This window comes from Protopterus annectens, chromosome 8.part0 (assembly GCF_019279795.1).
Source record: "Protopterus annectens isolate FY-2018-M chromosome 8.part0, PAN1.0, whole genome shotgun sequence".
NCBI classification, from domain to species: domain Eukaryota; kingdom Metazoa; phylum Chordata; order Ceratodontiformes; family Protopteridae; genus Protopterus; species Protopterus annectens.
The window spans coordinates 1327807831-1327830507 of record NC_056741.1 but is presented as its reverse complement, the minus strand read 5'-3'; the positions used below and the strand labels follow the sequence as shown (position 1 = coordinate 1327830507).

Here is a 22677-nt window from a genome sequence, read left to right as displayed (position 1 = left end):
AAGTATGCGCTGATCATACATTAGATGTGCAACTATTATCCTCCTAGTTAGTTTACTGAACAATTTCTATTTTTGTGTTATTTTTGAAGATGATTTGGAATTACTGTTTTTCAACACATAAGTTTAGGTGTGAATAGCATTAGCTTTGTTTTATTTATATGGAGAAAGACGAGAGACTTTCTTACCCATGTATTATTTGAGGAGTCCTGGGTGAATTTTTTAAAGCTCCGAGAGTGTTTGGACTGAGCAGATAACTGTGGCATGGTCTGCATGCTGTACTATAGATGCTTGCTGAGGAGCTGTGTGGAGTTCGTTTATTAATATATTATTAATATATTGAGTAAGAGGGGGTCTAGTGTTGATTGAACCCTGCAGGACACCTACAGCAACTGGAAGGAAACTTGAAAGGTCTTGCTGCCATTTGACTGTTTGTTGTCAATTTGTAAAGTGGAACCATGACAGAAGTATATGATGAAAACTTCATGAAAAGATTTCAGTGGGAGACCACATCAAGTGCTTTTGATAGGTCAAGAAAATAATATTGTAAGAGACCTGAATTTCTCATGTCATTTACAGTAGTAGTGTAACTTAGAAGTGCTGCTCTACTACTACTTCTGGGACAAAAAACATGGTGGGTACTGGACTGATACTCAACTGTGCTCTCCACCACTGTAACTCTCATCTGATGAAGTCCAGTGCCAGCAACTGAGCTTCCAGGGAATGCAAGTGTGGGTCCAACTATTTCATGCATACCACTGAATTTTCCTCATTTGGAGAAGGCCCACTGGTATGACAATCATTGATGCCATCAGTCCTAAAAATTTTAGGAATTCACTTGCCAAGGCAATGTTTCTCCTGGAGAATTCCTAAAACATTGCTTGGTAAGACAGAACCTTGTCTTCAGGAAGAAAGGCCATTCTTTTGTCAGGGTCAATTAAGCACCCAAGGAAGATAAGTCTTTGCAAGTGTGTTAGGCACAACTTCCAATGGTTCAACTTTGCTGCATATGTAGGAGCCATACACATGTCCTCCCATTGTTACCTTCGCTGGCAGAGTAAGGTCAAGACCTTCTCTAGCGATTCCAAACATCTGGATACAGACTGTGCACAGATCATGAAGTCATCCAAGTAAGGAAATACATGAGTGCCAAGAGTCCAACAGTGGGCCACTACTGGAGTGGGGCATTTGGTAAACACTTGAGGTGTAGTAAATAGCACAAAGGACAGTGCAGAGAACTGATGGTCTGAACCAGACACAACAAATCTCAGATATCTCCTGAAGTGATTAGCAAAAGGGATATGATGATATTGCATCCTTCAAGTCCAGGGTCACCATGAAACAGTGGTCTGGCAGAAGAGGAAGTACTGACTGCAGGGTCAGCATCTTGAACTTGGGGACCTTGATTAAAGTATTCTGAAAGGATAGGTCCAACACAGATCTTCATGATAGCTCTTTTGTGGGGACCAGGAAAATTCTGGAATAGAAACCTTTCATTCTCTCCAAAGGAGGGACCAACTCTATGACCTCTAAGCCGAACATGTACCAAAGTATAGGAGGTAATAACGGATTCTGGTCTAGCAGTTAGGAAGAATCCTCTGAATTGAGGCTGATGTTCCTTCCACTGCTACCTGTAACCTCTGCCCATGATGTTGAGCATCATTTTGTCAGAAACCATGCACAGCCAGGCCACCTTGTTCAGAGCTAACTTTCAAAACAGGGCACCCTGAGGGAAACCTGGGAACAAGAGGTGCTGAGCCTTGGCATAGTCATAGATTGGAAGGGAGGAACCTTCTTGTTAGGTTTGGTGGAGCTCTCATCATCTCAACACAAACTTCCACATAAAACATTGACACTTTAAAAGCTACCATACTGGACCGTGCCAGCTTCTTTCCCTGATATTCTAGCCAGTTGCCTAGTTTATCTTGTTTTTTGTTACACCTTTACTGAATTATCGCTTAAGACATAAGCAAACATTCATTTGTACAAAAGAAAACAAACCATGTTAAAATGTTCAAAGCTGCAAACATTATACATCATGTACATTCTTTTACTCAATCATCAATCCACCTTTACATAAATTGCTCAATTCCTGCCTTCCCATAAACCTTACTCCTCTTCCCAAACATTATTCTGTAAGTATTTTTCTCAAAATTTCCTTTTTTTCTATGTAATTTTCTTCCACCCTTTTCTAAAGATCCTCCTTCCAGTTCTTTTATCTCTGTTACAATATTCACTACTTTAAATACAGTTGGTTTAGTCTTTGATTGCTATTTCCTAGCAATTGCTTTTTTTGGCACCCACCAGAATTAAAATTAGCAAGACCTTATTATGTCTAGGCAATTCAGATCACATATCCCAGCTCAAAAAAAAAAATAATTTCCTTAGTTGCACCCATCCTCTCACTCAATATTTCTCATAAAGTACTCTATAGAGAATTTTAAAGTCGCCAACTCATTACATTCCCAAAACATGTATTTCCAGTTACCTCTTTTTTACCCATCACACCTCTAACATTGCCATCTACCTGAGGAAAAAAAAGATTGGAGTCTGCTTGGGGTATAAAAATACCTATGCAAACACCTCCAAGCAAAAATCCTAAATCTTCTAGACTTTGTTGCATACTTACGAGCCATACATATGTCCTCCTATTGTTTCCTAGCAAACTGCTCTTCCAATCTCTCTTCAGAATTTTTTCTAACCTCCTCTGAATGATTCTTATAGTTAGCATGCAATATTTTATATGCCCTACTAATTATCCCTTTTTAACATCAGCTTCTCATCTAGATTCTGCATTAAATTCTACCAGAGCAGGTCTTTCACCTAGGATTCCCCTATCCCTTTCTTTTTGTCTATACTCTGATATCAATCCCTGATAGAGAAGGCAGTCTCTAGCCTGCAGTCCACAGGTCGTCTTGGCCTCCTCTCATTCTATTACTTTCCTCTCCAATAAATTCCAGCCCTCTCTTGCTTATCCTCTGTACCTGTAATTAAATGTCATCCCTATCAGGAGAATCTCCTTTCTCCATTATTGTTATGGCCTAGTTCTTAAAATACTTTCTGCTACTACTTGCCCAGTTCATCTTAAGGGACTGGGTTTGATGACAACATGGTCTTTTTATTGGAAAAGTTTGCTGAGGAGACAGAAGCAGGCTCTACAGACAAGGGGGCTTGGAGGCCAAGTATGGCTGAGCACACACTGACTTTCTTAAATGTTTTTTAGGCAGAGGCTCATTCAACAGAGCAGAATTGCAGGCTTTCTTAAAAACATCCTCCAATACTGGGATCAATGAAAGGAAGGTGACCACGTCTGCAGCTTCATCCTCCAAAACATCATTTACTCTGCTGATCTCGGGGGCAGCTGATTCTTGCTCAGAATTGAATACATCCCTAAGTCTAGCTAGGATTTGGGTTTCAGAACCTGTTCGTCCTCAGAGGAAAATGACTGTTCAGACTCTGATCCTTCCAAAACCTCAGATTCCAGATCCCCTTCAAAATCAGAATCCCTGTGTGGTTGAATGAGGGGTGGGAGCACCAGCATTACTCATAACCTGGTTTTGCACTCTGCAGTCAATGGCCTAAAAAAGAGATCTAGCCATAGCTACCAATTCAGGTGACAACACAGTCAGAGACAGTTGCCCTGCAATATGGTGGGACTTTGTCTCTTTTTTGTATGCACTACACTAGTGGGAGAATCCCTGGGGAGTGGGGTGCATATTGACACGGGCAATAGATTCTGTACCCCTGATTTTCCTTGTACCTAAAAAAATTTGGTTCTCCCACACTTGAACCAGACAATGATACAACCTCAGAGGATGTATTTGACCTCCATGTCATGCACAATTGTGGTACTTCCATCACACCAGGGGAACTGGATGCAAAATAATTTGAGTGGTCCAATAGGCTGTCCAAGACTACTGCAGAGTCACAAGCCATAGGCTGAGGCATATTTCTTGATCTGCTTCTATTTTTTAGGTAAACAAGGGGTAGATGGGGGGAGGGACTGGATCTAAGTCCATCAAATCAGGGGACAAAAAACTAGCCATAGGATTTCCAATATTGGCTGCAGGCTGAGCCCTGTACCAAATGACCAAATCACACTATTTTCTCTCTAGATAGCAATCTGAAGTCTATTTCTTCAGGGACACTGTTCTCATCACTAAAATGAATACAATGACAGTGGTTTCAGAAACACAGTTCATAGTATAAACTACATGCCAAAAGTCCCTCAATTTTTTTCATAAAAAAATCAGAAACAAATTATTAGAAATAGCAAAAAAATTTTAGGCAAGAAATAAAGCATACTCTTGTGAATAAAATCTTGTCAGAAATGTTTAACATACAAAATGGCATCAAAATACTGATTTACACACAGAAAAAGTCATTTAAATGCTGTAATCCTGTTCAATTACCTCAGCTAATACTATCACCAAAGAGAAACTGCAAAATCAGCAAGATTTCCTGTCAAAAATTCCAAATGAATCTTTTAATCAACAGAAACAACTGGGTTCAATTAACCTGTGGATACGGAAGCACTAAGTAATGAGAAAAACTACAGTAAAACAGCCTTAGTATAGAAACTCAATTAAACATTCCCAAATGGCCATAAACAAATTTGAATACTTAAAAAAAAAAAGAACTAACAATCAGCTTAAAATAAACAGGTAAACATTCACACATATATAAACTTTCCAGTTAGAAAAAAAAACAGTCATAACAGTAGAATACAGTAGTCAAGCTCTGATAGAAAAAGCAGAAGGAGGAAATAGAATCCAAAAGGGTTTCTTATCTGAGTTCAGCAGCTGAAGAGATCCAGAGTAAGGAGCAGTCTTCCAAGAGATCCTTCTCTTACTATGGCACTAGAAAACTGGAAGAGTCATGCCTTTGGGTCTGAAAGCTAGTCCCTGTACTGCCAAGTGATAGGTTCACTACACCCAGAGATAGGCAGTGGAAGACACTCCAAGTTTTGGTAGGTTGCCAAAGGAGGATGGCAGAGCACTACTACCCATATGCCAGTTAGGCAGTTTGTTTGTTGAACATCCCACATTACTACTGTCAGTCAGTCAGTTACAGGTCATCTTCCAGATTTGGCCAACAGTTTGCTTGGGCCTTGCTTATTACCACTGTCAGCTAGTTACAGAACTGCTTCCAGACTTGGCCAACTATATACTTGGCGTTTGTTTGCTCATGGATCTTTAAAGGCAATCTCCTCTGTCCTGTCCATTGTTCTTGATGAAGGGCAGAACTAATACAATGGGAGACTTGGAATTTAGGTCTGATAGGCTTCCCTATCCACCATTAGCCCTACTGACTCAATGGTGTTACACCACTGCCATTAGTTCATCCATTGAGAGTAGAATTCTAGATCTTTTGGCCCAGAAATGGAGGAAGGCCTTCCCTGACCTCTTTTTTGTAGATGGGTTCAATACTTAAGTCCTATCTCTTAGAAGGTAGTTTCAAATTTGACCTATTCAGGATTCATTAAAGTAGTTATAGTGGTTTAGTTTGTCAGTCTAAGAGTCCATCCCCCTTATACCATGGAGGAAGGTACCCTCAGATGATCTGACACTTTAGTTGGCTTACATCTGCACACTCATTCTCTGCACAGCTAGTCACCTGATGGTCTTTGCTGTGGTCACTGACATCTGCACACACTTCCTCTACAGAGCCAGTACAGACACCTGCTGTTTTTTTCTGTAGTTAAATTATTCTCCATGCTAGCTACATCTGCCTACAGTGCTTCTTTTAGAATGTAGATACAGGCATCAGAGATATAACCATTTGATCTGCAGTACTCCCATTATCCAAACAATATAGTCTATGGGTGGTATGAGCTCTAGGACTTAATATTACGAGTTCTGTTCTAACGCAGTCTTTCAGTTCTTTTCTCCAATGTGTTTTACTTCTTGAGATTCAACCCAACCAGAAGACCCACCAAGAAAGGCCAATAAGGCTAGTCATAAAAGATGGGTTCCTGCATCAACATTTAATCTACAAAATGAGAAAGTATTACTAAAAGTCACAGTGAATAAAAATATAAGTTTTTGTAAGGGTGCAACCTCCCTTGCACTCCCCCATGTGAAATGAGGCTCCACTCACATACCACCCTTAGCTTATATATACCAACACATAGGTTAAACAACAGTGGAGAGATTACAAAAGTTAATGTTTGCTGAAAGTAGCTTTCAGCAATAGTCTCTTTGTGGACAAATTACTGTTATGTTCCCACCATCCTTGGTGGGGGCAGTCCCTTGAATCAGCCTCAACTGTTGCTGCTCAGTGTGAGTTAAGCAGGTATGCATTAATAAATAATACTGTTGGTAACAGGGGTCCAAATCTTTACTGGTATTTCCAGATATTTATTGATTTGCAGTAAGGTGTTTCATAGAGGTTAGGGGGAAAAAGGTGGGTGCACAGGATAAGCACTGTTATGTTGTCAGCAGATTATATCATGGAATATATTACCACTTGCACATATTCATCTGTTAGCAGAGAGACTTAAAAAAATGCTAATATCTCACCGGAGGAATGGATGAATACAAACATAAGACACATGCAAGGGTGTAAAAAATTTTAATGCACCAAGTATATTTTAGTAGACTACCTCATTATTGCTCTTAAATGCCTTTTTTTATTTTGTATGTAATAATCCCACTTGCTTTAGGTTAGCATAACTTTTACCACTAAATATCCCATGGAGTGAATTGCATAATGAATTGTCATCATTTCTAGTATGAATCTTTCAGCAAAATATGGAAAAGGTTACAACCAACAGTTATCTCATCCTGAAGAAAAAAACATTTTTTGACGGGGGCAGGGGTGACCCCCTCCAATCCCTTCACAGTTGCACAAATACAAGTAAGGGAGAAATCTACCAAAAGAAAGGAGTCATTGCTGGAACCCATTTACAAACTACACCATCAGTGACTTCCTATGGGCATACACTGCAAATTTAGTGGCCTGGAATTCTGTTGTATGGTTAAGATGCTTGAGTATTTCCCTGGTTATGTAAAAAATGCACACATTTCACTCACTCTGTACTTTCATGCAGTATAAAACATTGATGAGCTTAACACACTGAACTCTGATTAAAACATTGATGAACTTACCATACTGAACTCTGATTGATCTGCACAGGTCATGTGATCAATATGCACTGATGATGGAAGATGGGCACTCTCTTCAAATGTGATCTGTACTGAACTCTGTAAAACACAAATCATAACTAAGTTAAGTCAAATTCTGCACCAGTGCCCGAGTTTCCCTGGTAAAACAAATCCTATTGGGAAACATATCAGAAACACTTAGGGTAAACAACAGATCAGAATCTGTCCTTCCTCCTAATGTAGAAAATCAATCTGATATAGTAGTAACACAGCTAAAGGTTGCATATAAAATTTTACATTAACTTAGAAAAGAACCAAGGTGAGCCATTACCCTCAATATCTTTCATCCAAAGTTTGAGTGTGCTGTGCCTATCACTCTGCAATCCCCCAGACACTGTTGTTCTACTAAAAAGTAAATACTGGGATTCATTCATCTAGGTCTTAATAGGGAAACCATCATACAGCTATCAGATAAAGCATACTAACTGCCATTAACAGCCAAGGCTTCATTCCTATTAAACACTTCAACTTTCAAAAAAAAAAAACAAACAATTACCATCCATCAGTACACAAAAACAAACTAAACATTAGACGCAACTTCTACCGTTTACCAAATCAACTGTAGAATTTCACTGCAGTGACCTCCTTTTATCATATCTTCAAATGAAGACATTCTCAAAAATGACATCAGCAGAATGGAACAATCTTCCACAAAAATTCCAAAGTGCAGATAATCTAAAATCTAATTAACTTAAAAAAACCTCTTAAAAACATGTATGTGTGCATGCAATGACAAACTTAGATAATACAGCAAAAAATAAATAAATAAATAAAACAACTCTTACTTAGCTAGGGCAAAACTCCTGAAAACAAATATCTTCACAACACGATAATTTAATAGAAACCGATGACATACCTAAATATCAATGACTGTAAATAGCTTATTGCATCTATAATTCTTATTCACTTAGGCCTGTCCTCTACTATAGCGTCCACACACTAATGGCAATTATGCCTATTTTCTGTAAATGCAATAATTTCCTTAAGACTGTTTTCTGTAAGAGCTTCAATACATAATTTATGAAAAAGTATATTCAATCTAGCCACCACATTCCATTACAATAAGCTAACCTCTAAAATAAGTACCTCCATTATACTATGTTAGCTTATCCATTTATACCCATTAGTCTCAGACTCTTAATTATTTACTGCCTAATGTTTCGCCAACCGTCTCATGCACCTATAAAAATGAAACTGTGAATGCAATATGATCATTTGTAACATAAGGCTGTAAAATCTAGAAACATACTTAGTAAATAACAACTCTATACGGCCATGCTTAAGAATAAATACAAAATATTTGGGTTTACAATTCAATTTAATTTTAGCGCTTTGCTGGTTCCACAGGCAGATTTAATTTATACTCTTTACATGTGGCAAATCCTAATACACTTGTAAATGTTAGGTAACAAATGTTTTGTTCTGTATTGACTTCACTAGGTCTACATTACCAATGACAGATAGCCTTACTTTCGGAACGGGTGACAAGGACACATGTCCCAGGCACCAGTTTGTACAGGTGGTGCCAATAAGGTTAATTATTTATATAAACTTTTGAAAAGAAAAAAAAAGTTACTTTTTTTTTTCCTTTCTTTTGTCCTCTCATTTGTTTTTTGTCTGCTTACTGCTTATTTTTTGTACTTTAAAAGTCATCAGTTTCCACATTCTTACAGTTCACAATAGGTACATACCACAAGCAGGCTTCAAATAAGTCTGCCTCAGGTAGATTGTAAATGTTGGAAGTGTGATGGTGAAGAAATAGGTAACTGGGGATATGTTTTTGAAGTGTAATGAGTTGGCAAATTAAAAAAATTTCCCCTGCAGAGTACTCTTGTCAGAAATGTTGAGTGAGCAAACGACTGTAACTAAGGTAATGATTCTGAGCTCGGGCACAGGATCTGAATTGCCTACACATAGTGAAGCCCTGTTAAAGGAAAACTCCACTTTCTCCAATAAATTAACTCAACTCTTAGGTTAATTTTCCTCCCCACAACATGGTTCCAGTATTGTGTAGGTAACAGAAACCTGCTTGTACTTTATAAAACTTTCATTTCCTTGCCTTGGAATCAAAGGAAGGGAAGGATCACCCACTTTTTTTTAAACTTAACTTCTGACATAATTTGCAAAGGAATTTGTTTACACCTGCCACGACATATCACAGACACAGTGAAATTTGTGGTAAGGTACTGCTGACAATCTTATACGGGTAATTAGTCTTGCTGATGTCAGGAGCTCAGCAGTTTCTGTAAAATAAACACAGAAACTGTTTTCCACTGTCTGTTGCAGACAGGAAGAGAACTCACACTGATTCATAGCTGCTTCCAATGTAGCCATGCCTTTCATAGCAAAACAGAATAATTAGATCAGTCAATGATTCTAAACCAACTGTTTTTTGAAGTATTAAATATTGTAAAAGAGATAAAAAGGGAAGTAGCAAATTACATAGAAATATATGAAAGTCGTGGGCACAATACATGCAGAAAAATGCTCAGGAAGAGGAGTGAGGTTTAAGGGAAGGCATGGATTAAGCAATTTATGTAATGTTACGTTTATGACAGTTATAAAGAAAGAAAATATGATGTATGACATGGAAATGGAAAAAAATTTAAATATGGTTTGTTTTCTTTTCTATTAATGCATGTGTGCCTGTCTTAAGTGATACTTTAATAAAGGTGTTTTAAAAACAAGGTACATACCTCCTTAAATTAGATGGCTGTGTTTTGGTTGGGGTAACCACATGCCTAAGATATCCTCTTGCATCTCATGGGGTTTACTGATGCTCTGGAGTTCCAGTGTTAATGTGAGACCAGGGTTGCCACATTTCCAGCAACCCAGGTAGGGACAAAGTGAAGACCAAAAAAAAAAAAAGGTCTTCGGCGGCATGCAGTCCAAGCATGGCTGTTTTTTCACAATCCAGCATTTCCCACAGCAAATCTTGTGTGTGCATGTGTATATAAATACACACACATATTATATATATATATATATATATATATATATATATATATATATATATGCGCACACACACAAACACACATTGTAAAACTATTTCATCTGACAAGAATGTCTTTTATTATACATAAAACAGTTGTACTCAATGGAACTTAAGGGCTGTTTTTGCCAAATAAAAATTTAGCATCTGTGGTCTGAACAGGAAGTGATTTATAGTTTTTAACAAACTCGGGTGCGGAACACAAAGTTAGAACGCTCTTTGGTTCTTGTCTTCTTCACGCAAACAAGTTTCAGGTCTCTCTCTCTAACAAGTAGTCTTTGGAAAACCTCTGTCCTCCAGGGCCATTGCTCTGGGCCTCCAATCCCATTCTCCAAGGGTGTTACCTGCCGGCAACTGAAGACCAAAAATAAAAAAAAAAAAAACAGATCTTTAATGCGGAACACAGTTCCGCATTAAAGACCTAAAGAACTGAGCTCACTCTGCCTGCAATAAACGGAGCTTCGTGTTTAATGCATTGCAGTTCCGCATTAAACACGAGAAGCTCAGTGTTTAGCGATTTTGATTGGCCGTATACGGCATATGGGCCAATCAAAAACGGAGCTTCTCGTGTTTAATGCGGAACACAAGAAGCTCCGTGTTTAGCAATTTTTGATTGGCCCATATGCCAGGTATACGGGTCAATCAAAAAAAAAAAAAAAAAAAAAACAAAGTGGAGGCTGGCCGGGATTTAAACCGGCAGGGTGGGACTCGGGATCAGGCTACTGATCTCGGGACAGTCCCGCCCAAATAGGGACGTCTGGCAACCCTGTGTGAGACCATGGTGCTGATTATATTCATGGGATTGTTGTTGCGTCTTTCGGCTTATTAAAAAATCCCATTTTTATTCTGTAAAAGTAAGCACTTTCACTCTACAAAAAGAAAGAACTTCTAGCTATAAAGATGAAGTACTTCTTCAATTCCTTGGTAAATGAAGCAACATCTGTACTTCTTCTGATTTGTGGAAATAAACTGCAAATGAATGCATCATGAAGCAACACAAATTTGCTATCTGATGTCAGTTTCTATCAGATTAGGCCTGTGCTTTGGCAAGAAAACACTGAATGAATTGAAAAAGAAACAGAAGGCAAGGAAAATGTACCGAAATGGATTTGTGGATTTGGCAAGTAGCCTTTAATTTTCTATTAATCTTAAGTGGAACTCACTGGTTTTGTGAATGAAAAGCTCTGTTTGTAACCAAACTATTTTATGGTCTGAATATCATACGTTGGGGATGGGTTGACGGCAAGGATTTATTGTGTTATCCCAAACAGTTTACTCTTCCATGCATACATTCATTTTCTGTTAACCCGATTAAACCTTTACAGGGTCACAGGTATGTCATAGCCACCTCTGGTAGCCAGTGGGTCCAAGAAACTGAAACTAATTCTGGATATGATGCCATATTATCACACAACACATATACAACTAAACACAAACACTCCACTTACTAGAAGTTTGGAGAGAGCCAGTTCACCTACTGCTTGTCTTTGGGAGATGGGAGGAATCTAGACCACATGACAAAACTCATGAAAATGCAGAATGGACAAGTGGCCTCCACAAACAAAGCACCCTTGACAGAAACCAAAAGTACAGTTGTGTACCTACCATAAATGTAGATGTTCGAGTGTATTCACTGTTGCAGTCATTACTCTTGGGTTGTCCTGCTGGCAGGCTGCCCTCGGTCGGCCAGAATTCCAAAGTCTAGGTCCGGCGTCGGTTGCTGTCACCTCTTCCCTGACGTCAGTGCGCCATGGGTATAAAAGATGCAGCCGACACCATTTTCTTCAGTTTTTCTTGCCCCAGATGTCAGGTGCCCCCAAATTGGTAGACTGAAAAATATGCCAATAAAAATGCATGTACAAAAATAACATTTCCTTCATCTACAAGCAAATACACCAAATAGGTTGTATAGGATAGAGAATTGCAGATAAGTCCCAGCAAAGAAAAGGGGGATGGTGGGTGGGTAACCTGGACTGCAACAGTGAATACACTCGAACATCTACATTTATGGTAGGTACACAACTGTACTGTGTTCATCGTGTTTCACTGTTGCAGTCATTACTCTTGGGTTGAATCCCAAAGCTGAGGAAGGGTGGTTGGGCTAAATAGGATTAGGAGAGGCTATGAGGCCCTGCAGGACTGCAGTGGCAAAGCCTGCTCTGGACTTAAGAGTAAAGAGGTAAGTGGTAGTGCTTTGTGAAGGTGTGCACTGAACTCCAAGTTGCAGCCTCTAAGATATCTTTGGTTGGTACTCCTCTGAAGAAGGCTGCTGAAGTGGCTGCTGCTCTGGTGGAATGAGGCCTAATGCCCTTAGGCACTGATCTACCATGTTGACAATAGCAGAAATGGATGCAATGGCCTATCCATTTTGAAATAGTCTGTTTTGAGATAGCCTTTCCTTGTGATCCTGCAGCATATGACACTAAAAGTTGCTCAGTCTTTCTGAAAGCTTTAGTTCTGTCCAAGTAGAAGCGTAACTGCCTGTGTATGTCCAAAGAATGCAGAATTTTCTCACCCTTGTTCTGTGGATTAGAATAAAAGGTTGGCAGGTGAATGGTTTAGTTAAGGACCACACTGGACACCACCTTAGGCATAAAAGTAGGGTTTGTTCTCACAGAAACTCTGTCTGGGTGAAAAATGATGAAAGGTTCCACAGCCATGAGTGCTTGTAACTCCAAGACCCGCCTTGCAGAGGTTATTGCTAGGAGCAGAGCTGTTTTCCAGGATAAGAGTTTTATATCTGCTGTTGATGCTGGCTCGAAAGGAGGCAGTGTGAGTTTTTCCAAAACATAACTGAAGTCCCAGGTCGGAACTGGTGCTTTCCTTGGAGGCCTAATATTTTTGGCTCCTCGGAGGTACTGCCTTATTAAAGGATGAGAAAAGATAGGTGGTTCCGTATTGTATTGGGCTGAAATGGCAGAGGCATGAATCTTAATAGATGAGAAAGAAAGGCCTTTGTTTAGCAGATCAGTAAGGTATTGTAAAATCTGAGGGATATTTGGTACACACGTGTCAATGCCTTGTTCCTGGTTCCAATCACAGAATCTCTTCCATTTTTCTGAATAAGATTTGCTGGTACTGGGCCTCCTGGCCTCCAAGATAACATCCATAACAGCTTTTAAAAGAGGAGTGTTCTGAATGGCTACATTATCCGCCATGCCACCAGATTTAAGGTCCTGAGTTGGCTGTGCAGGATCTGATTGTTTTGTTTGGTCAGCAAGTGAGAAGTTTGAGGCAGTATCCATGCTGGACCTTGAAACAGGCTCTTTAGGATTGGGTACCAGTGCTGGTGCGGCCAGTCTGGTGCAATCAGTATCATGTTTGGCTTCTCTTGTCTGACCTTTAGGAGTACCCTGGGAAGGAGAGGCAGTGGGGGAAAAGCATATACTGTTACATTTTTCCACCTGAAGGATAGGGCGTCCACTTTCCATGCTTGCGTGTGATAAATTATTGTGCAAAATCTCTGCAATTGGCAGTTGTGAGGGGAGACAAATAGATCTATGTCTGGGCATCCCCATTTCCTTATTATCATGCTGAAGACTTGTGGATCCAGTTTCCATTCGTGGGGATCCATGAGGTTTCTGCTGAGTTTGTCTGCCAGAGTATTTGTTTTTCCTGGCAGGAACTGTGCTTGCAGGTGAACTTGAAATGCCAATGCTGTGTCCCATATGGTCATTGCTTGTCTGCCGAGGGGGAAGGAATGTGTACCTTCCTGCTTGTTTATGTACCACATAACCGTAGTGTTGTCTGTCTTTATCAGTAATTGTCCTGGATGAAGCAGGTACTTGAAAGCTGTCAGGGCATTTTGTACAGCTAGCATCTCTTTTTGATTGATGTGAAGATGCATCTGGTTTGCAGGCCATGTGCCCTGAATACATTTTCCTGCCATACGGGCTCCCCAGGCATAATCTGATGCATCCGTTGTCAGTGTCTGTCTGGCTGTGGGTAAACTGAAAGGCAGACCCTTGTTGTGGTGACAGGCTTCTGCCCACCATCGAAACTCCTGTTGCAGGCAGGGGATGAGTGAAATTACTGTCTCCAGGCTGTGGCAATGCTGAGTCCAAACACTTTTTAGATACCATTGTAGTTTCCTCATATGCAGTCTGGCATATGGAATTAGTAGAATGCAGGATGCCATGAAACCCAAGGCCTGCAGGATTTTCCTTGCAGATAAGTGGGTTTTTGTTGTCAAATTCTTGAAGTAAGTAGCCAGTTGCTTTTGTTTGTCTGGCGTGAGATAAGCCATCTGGGCAGTTGTATTTAGGCTTGCACCCAGGAATATTATCTCTTGAGAGGGCACTAGTTTTGATTTTGTTTCGTTTACTGTGTACCCTAGGTCAATTGGTAATCTTTTTACAAATGCCAGATGCTTTTGAAGAATGTCTTTGTTCTCTGCTTGAATTAGTCAGTCGTCCAAGTAGGGATATATTTGAATTCCTTTTTGTCTGCAAAAGGCAATTACTGGTGCCAGGCATTTCGTGAAGACCCTGGGTGCAGTAGATAAGCCAGAGGGCAGTGCAGAGAATTGGTAATACATTGAGCCAGCTATGAATCTGAGGTATCTTCTGCAAGATTGTCTGATTGGGACATGCAAGTATGCCTCTTTTAGGTCCAAACTTACGAGCCAAGCCTTCTTGCCCAGCATGGGCAGTAGCTGCTGTAGACTCAACATCTTGAATTTTGGAACTTCCAGAAATGTATTTAGCATAGACAGGTCCAGTATTGGTCTCTAGGTTTTGTCCTTTCTGGGTACTAGGAAAAGTCTGGAGTAAAATCCTTGCCCTTGCTCTTGTTGCAGTACTTGCTGAATGGCCCTCATGTCCATGAGGGCTGTAATTTGTTTTTGTGCCTCTGCCCATTGGTTGTGTGGCAGGTCTGGCATACCTTTTGACCTTGGTAGAGTGTGGAAATGGAACCTGTAGCCTTGGGACACTATGTTCAGGACCCATTTGTCTTGGGTAACCCTTTGCCAATTTGATGAAAAAATTGCTAGTTTTCCCTCTACGGGGGCTGCCAAAAGAAAAGTGCTTGGATCTGGTAGAGGAAAGTCATTGGGACTGTTTCCTGTAAGGTTGTGATTTGTCTTCTCTGCTTTTGGAGGTAGGAGCACCCCGTTGTTTAGGCCTGTATGAGCCTTTTGGCTGACTTCTGCCTCTGGGACGCCTGTATCTGCCTCTTTGTGGTCTGTCTGACACTGGAAAGGACCAATTTTTAGAAGTTTCTGCTAAATCTGGGTGGCTGTACCTGTAAGAAATCCTTGACTGTCTGCATGGATTTTGCTTTATCCTCCATTTTTTTCAACACCTCTTCTGCTTTAGTACCAAACAAAGTATCATGCTGTAATGGTGCATCTATTAATTTTGCTTTAACATGATCAGGCAGATTTTGTTCCTTTAACCAAGCATGCCTGCTAATAACAGAACCTGTAACAGCGGCCCTGCAAGAGGCCTCCAGTGAATCATATCCACATTGCAAAGTATGCTTTCCCACTTGTTCAGCTGCATGCAATAACTCCTGCAATTCCTTGTTCTCTGAACATTCAGTATTTGTCAACATTTTCTGTTTAAGCAGTGACATTAAATATTGATGATATTTAAGCATATGAAACTGACAATTTAAGGCCCTTACAGCCAGGGTAGCAGAAGTGTAGACTTTTTTCCCCCATCTGTCTAGAGCCCTGGAATCCCTATCAGAGGGGACAGGGTTTTTTGCAGTGGAAGCTTTAACCCCCTTGGGACCTTGAGATATAGTTTCTGGGTTAGCAGCGGGGTTTTTATACAGGAATTTCTGAGAACCTGGGGCCCTGTAGTATCTGTCTGGCTTAGCAGGTGCAGGGGGTAGAGAGTCTGGGGACAGGCCGGACTCTGAAAATACATTGTCCACAATGTCTAGAACAGGTGGAATGGCAAGGGGTCTGTGCTGAGGAAGTAGCAGAAAGTCTCTGAGCCTTTTCTTAGATTCAGAATAATCTTGGCTCTCCCAGTGGAAATGTTTCCTCATGGTATGCAGGGTTTCCCCAAAGGAATAATCCTCAGGTGGAGAGGCTGAAGGAATGGATTCTTCAGCATCAGAATCCTCATAGGGAAGCATGGAGTAATCTTGTTCAGAAGAGGAGTCAGAGGAAATAGAAACCTGATCAGAAGAATCATACTCTGTCTCTTGCCTAGGCCTCTTATCAGGAGGGGGATGGGAACCCCTGATCAAAGTAATCAGGTCTTCAGCCATTTTAAGCATCTGTTTTTTAGGCATGGTAGTCTGAGTAGGAGAATGCGGTACTTCTTTCTTTGTCTTTAATGCTGCTTTAGTCTTTGAAGCTGAGGATGGCTTAATATATAGTTGTATAGGTCTGAAGACACCCTCAGAAGCTGATGCCTGCTCAGCAGCTCCAGACCCATCTGAGGGAATGATTTCCGAGTGTCCAACACCTTGAGTATCCAGAGGCCCAGTCGGCTCCACGTGGGAGTCAGAAGCAGCCTGTGGCTCTGAGGTAGCGGGCGCCAGGGGCTGCGAAAGCGCCTCACTGAGAACCTGCGAACCGGCGACTGGCCTAGAAGAGGCTTCGTCATCGGTTTTGGACCTCGGATGCCTATCTTTTCCTTGTCCTTGCGTTTTTTGTAAACTGCGGTTGTCGGCTGATCCGACGGCATTATATAGTTAAATCTTCGGCCAAAGTAATGAAATGCAAAATCAAACCAACGCTTGATAGTGCGTTGGTTAAATCTAGCACAAAACCGACAACTAGCAACGTTGTGATCAGGGCCTAGGCAAGGAATACAGTAAGAGTGAAAATCCTTATGTGGTATTTGCTTCCCACAAGAAATACAATTGTTAACTTTTGCTGACATCAGTCTGGAGCAAGAAAAAAGTTTCCCCAACGGGGTACTTAGCTTTAATGAAGACTTCGGATCTGAAATTTTGATTTGAAAATCTCAGGAGTCGGCCGACCGGCACTTGCGAACTGCTTTTGCTTCGGGCACCGCGCGGAAAGAAAGACTGAAGAAAATGGCATCGGCTGCATCTTTTATACCCCTTGTGCACTGACGTCAGGGAATAGGCGACAGCAACCGATGCCAGACCTAGACTTTGGAATTCTGGTCGACCGAGGGCAGCCTGCCAGCAGGACAACCCAAGAGTAATGACTGCAACAGTGAAACACGATGAACATCCAGAGACTCTCACTGCTGTAAATTGACAATACTACTTGCTTAGTGCGCCAAAACACGGTTTTGGTTTTAGGAGGGGTGCAGCGTAGCCATGGAGCCATTTGAATGCATCAGTAAAACTCTACTCAAGCCATGAGGCATAGTGTTAGAGTGTTGCTCTGATCTCAAAAGGATGTTTGCAGGCACACATATGGTATAAAGCTGTAGAAGATGAAAAGAAAAGGCAGCTAAGGAAAAGTAGAATGGACAACAAAGTTCTGAACCCTGGGAGAATCTGACAATAGGTTGTGTGTCAGAAAATATGTTAAGAGAAAACAATGACAGAGACCTGGCTCAGACCAGAAACATCAACAGGACATCAAAAAAGAGATGGTGGGAGAAAGAATAAAAAAAATGTAGTTATCCTGGGAGATTTCCAGTCAGCTAACCTTAATTAAGGCCTCCTTATATGCAGTTCACAACTGCGAGAATGAATGAAGAATGGTAATAATCTAATCTCAAACACTCATCACTTAGTCAGTATACATACAGGTGCCTGTAAATTTACGATACAATAGTGACCTGCAAGTATGTATAGACAAAGGAGGGGAGTACGATTTTGGAGAGACATCTTCCTGCATGAAACAATGTTGATGTCACTGCCTCAACAGCTACTAGCATTTCCAACCACAATGTGAGACATAATAAGCACAGCTTACATAAAAATGGCCTGTTGTGCATCTATTTCATTCTGGCTCCCCATTTAATACTCCTAAAACTGTTATAACCTAGAACACACAAACACCTCAAGATGGAACTTTCTAATTACAGAATGAAGTATAAAATGGAATAATTCATGCTGTGGTACTCTGCCATCTGACCTCCTCTTGCAGCAATTTAATCCTCCTCTAGACTTCTATATATACAACCTGTATGTCAACCACATTTTTCCTCTCTAAATATGAATGAACACTATATTCAGACTGTTAATGCATCCTTTGTTTTCTCACACGTAAACCCTGTTTAAAAAGGATTACTGGCATCTTTTTAATGAGGGTATGATCATTCTAAATGGAAATGGGTGAGGAACTAGCATGACCAAAGGGGTGGTGCCAGGAGCACAAAATGAGTGGGTCACCCCAAGAACCAATCTACCTTGCTACACTCTGTTAGTAGCCTAGCAAGGAAAAGTGCTACAAAGTAATAGTTTGCATAACTGCATTCTGTAAATTTAATTTTATTTATTTTTATTTATTTATCATTTGTTGACCGGGAAAGTCCGACTAGGTTCCACAGAGCCTGTTTTCAGCGGAGGCCCGGGGAGAAATGCTCCAGATGCATGTCTTTGGAATGTGGGAGGAAACCGGAGTACCCGGAGGAAACCCACGCGAACACAGGGAGAACATGCAAACTCCACACAGAAGGCACCCCAGCCGAGAATCGAACCGGAGAACCTCTTGCTGTGAGGCGACAACGTTAACCGCTGCACCACTGTGCCACCCAAATTTAATGAGTGATATAACCATATAACTCTTTGCATTACATGAATATTTCTGCTATATGTATACTGAATGTTACTGTTCTATTGTACAAGCTGTAATTGTCCAGGTTATGTGTGAAAAGGTCCAAGAACCAGTGCACCCTCAATTATCACCTCACCTGCTCACAACTACTTGCAGTCCACAAATTGTACATAAACCTGACAAGTGTCCTAACCTGAAAAACATCCTCCAGACCTGCTTACCCTCCTGAAGCCTACACTCAACAAACAAAGCCTTACTATTTGCTCACAAACCCAGTAACTCAGAAGGAAAACCCCATTATTCTAGTCACATCCCCAAACTATGGAACTTACTACTTCTACCAATAATACTCAGTAACAACCTATCCACTCTCACACATCAACTAAAAGACCATCTCAAGGATTCCTGACTATGGTTTTGCACCTCACCAGGCTAACTCTAAGACAAAAAATAAACTCTTCCTTACCAACTCTTTCCCACCCCCCCACCCCCAAAAGATAAAAACATTGGGCGTTAGTAATAAACAGTGAAGACTCAATTTGCAAATAAAATGTATACAATCCAAGTCTGTAGTAGTTACTGCTATTCCCTCTAATCCTACACTAAAACTTCTTGACACTACTAACATCCCCGTGCCTATGATTTACTACTTACTGCTATAGCCCTAAAGGGTACTTTACCTAATGCAACCTGAATAACTTGTGTAACTCCCACTTTAATACAGGTGTCTGTATGGTTGCACATGCATATCTATGTTTACAGCTGTTCCACCCCCAAAATTTGTTTATAATATATTCCCTTTCAACATAATACTGACTATACCAGTGTAAATGTATTTGGTTTCAGAGCATGCAAATAATGATGTTGAGATACATATGATTTACCTCCAGTAGGACAACTAACATGTACATCAACATTCTGAAGGTACCACCACTGTACACTGAAAACCAAAACTTCGACTACCTAGTATGCATGTGCTGAGAAGAACCTCGATGCATGCAACTTAAAACGTTGTTTTTTGCAGGGGGGCAAGCCTGCTGCACCCCCACATCCCCTGCTAATTATATATACTAACTCTCAGATTTCACAATCCCTGGGGAAAGGGAATATTACCCGGGGATAATCTCACACACTTCTTGGCTATGTGCATAATTGACCAAATGCAGTCGATTAAACAGATGTTGACGAAACCAATGGAACCAACATATATATATATATATATATATATATATATATATATATATACATTTATGTCAGCTACTTTAAGTCAACTTTTTTCAGTTTACTTGATAATATATATATATATATATATATATATATATATATATACATATATAAATATATACATATATATATATATATATATATATATATATATATATATATATATATATAAAAATATGTGTGTGTGTGTGTGTGTATAAACACTCAGAAACATAAAATTAAAAAAAAAAAAAAAAGGCTAGGAGCCCGAGAATGGCATATGAAATGAGTGAACAGGTTGGGCAAGAACAGGGAGAGATGTATGAGGTGCTCAGTTTGGTATATCAGAAGGAGGGGTCACTTGGAGAATGGGAAAGCCATAGCAGAATACAGACAATGCAGAGTATAGTGGAATCAGGTATGAAAAGATAGAGTTGAAATGGAGAGTAGGCAGCAAGAGAACTGCAGAATACTGTGGCAAAAGTAAGCGGTAGCAAAAGGCAGAGGACAACAAAACATGGGCATTGGTTATCAGAGGAGTACAGGCAAGTACAGTGGTACAGAGAAAGTGGGAGATGCAAGCATGAAAGTCAGGACAAAAAGAAAATATCCAGCTGGGAGGAGAGGTGTACAGAATAGTGACCAGTTAGAGTGGACACATAGAGACAGAAAAAGAGATGGGAAGGTAGACACTAACACCACAAGGTGAGGAGGACAGAGGTAAGCACAGAGGAAAATCAGACAGATGGGACAGGCAGAGAGCACCAGAAACAGAACAGTGTAGAGATTTTTAGGAGTAGGACAGGAGAACAGGGGAAGAGCTTAAATACCTGTAAGAGAGGGAAGCAACCAGCACAATAACAAAGACTAGAAATGGTGAAAATGGAGATGGAAATGTTACAAATGGGACGAGCAGTGGCACGGGGCAAGAAAAGCAATGACAGGACAGACAGTGTGTGGAAAAAGAAGGTTTTGGTAATTGGAGATTCAATCATAAAGTTGTTAAGAGACCAGATTTCAATAAAACCAGTCTTTTGTGCTTACACTGAGTAAAATGTGGAAGGAGGTGACCAACAGGAGGTAGTTATATGTTGTGATGCATGCAGATGTCAATGATCTCTCAGAGGAGACAGATGGGGTGTCAGCTATCAGGATCAGGCTGGTGGCAGTGAGATGCCAGGAGAAGGGTGTTGAAGGTAACACTTTCAGAAGTGCTGATTGTACCAGCAGCCAGAACACACAAGGAGTGAAGTGGTCAGCGTAATGATTGGCTGTGGCAATGACAAGGAAGATGTGCTTATGACCAGTAGAAGGATGGAGGGAGACATGACACGGAGACCAACTCTATGCAAAGGATAGCCCCATCTTTATCCAGTATGGAAAGTGATGTTTACTGATACGTTGGAAAGGCACATTTCAACAAAAAAATGGGGAGGGTAACAAACAGGAAGAAGAGGAATAGCTACTTAGGCAGCAGACTGAAGGTAAAAAGAGGTACATAATACAGCACAGGAAAAAAAAACAAGCATGAGTCAGAGCATGGATGGGCAGGCCTACTCTGCAGTGACAGGAGTATTGGTAGGATGACAGTGGAGATTTATGCAATTTATGACAGAGGAGAGCAAGATGGACATTGTTGCTATAATAGAAACATTGGCTAATGACTAGAGGGGTGAGAAGTGGAGGTGCCTAGCTATACATTGTTCAAAAATAACACAGAAAGCAGAGATGTGAGTGCAGCAGCAATCTATATAAAGGAGGGCATCAAGTGTGAGGTCAGAAAGGAGGAAGAACTCCAAACCAGCAATGGGGCAAATGTGCAGCCAGGGTTAGAAGTCCTATCAAGCCCCAGTTAGAAGAAGTATGGAACAGATGAAGGATTCATACACTGCTTCAACTATAAGACACAACAAGAGATGAGGAGAGGATGAGAGACTGTAAGAAAGAATAAACAAGGAAATGGGTGAAATAAGACAATAATCATGGAGACTGAATCTGCCAGAAACAGACTGGGAGATTCCATGCACCAGGACTGAAAGGGAGCTCTACACTATTGAGATCATGGAAAGATCAGCTAGCTAGTCCAGTACTGCAACAGAAAAAGAGAATGTTGGATGCTGTCCTAACCAATGCACAAGTGTCAAGGATGTCAGTGTGATTTACAATAGGGAGAAAGGCTAGGAATAAAAGGGCATAGATAACAATGTGGAATTTTAAATGAATAGATCATGTTGTGTTGGGGGAAGTGACCAAGGATGCATTAAGAGACTGGAAGCAAATCTGAGGGAGTAACCAGCTATGGGAATGGGCTGGGGATGGGCAACTCATGGCTGTGAACAAGGATGTGAGGAAGAAGCAAAGAGAAAAAAGAAGATGGGTAGCTACAAAGAATGTGAGACTAGCGCTCCGGGCAAAAGATAGGCCCTACAGAAAAGCGACAAGGAGGTGGAAGAGACACAGCACAATGAGTTCAGCAAAAAACAACAAATATATTATGGGCAACAAAGGTTATCAGAAGGGTTCAAGAAAGGAAGCACAAGTATTTTTAAGTGCACAGTAGAAAGAAAAAATGGATGGACAGAATTAGCAAAGACGACAAGACGATCACAAAGCACTGGGAAAAAGCAGAGGTACTGAATTAATAATTTGTTTCA

The 22677-nt window shown here is 40.6% G+C and overlaps 1 protein-coding gene across 2 annotated transcripts in view; it reads right to left on the bottom strand.

Moving 5' to 3' along the window:
• C2CD2L (C2CD2 like) overlaps nt 1–22677 on the bottom strand; it is a 1057749-nt gene that overhangs the window by 635219 nt on the left and 399853 nt on the right. For both annotated transcript variants that reach the window (XM_044080867.1, XM_044080868.1), the window contains exon 2: nt 7107–7202. In XM_044080867.1, the coding sequence (XP_043936802.1) occupies nt 7107–7202 (96 nt within the window). The remainder of the gene's footprint in view (nt 1–7106; nt 7203–22677) is intronic.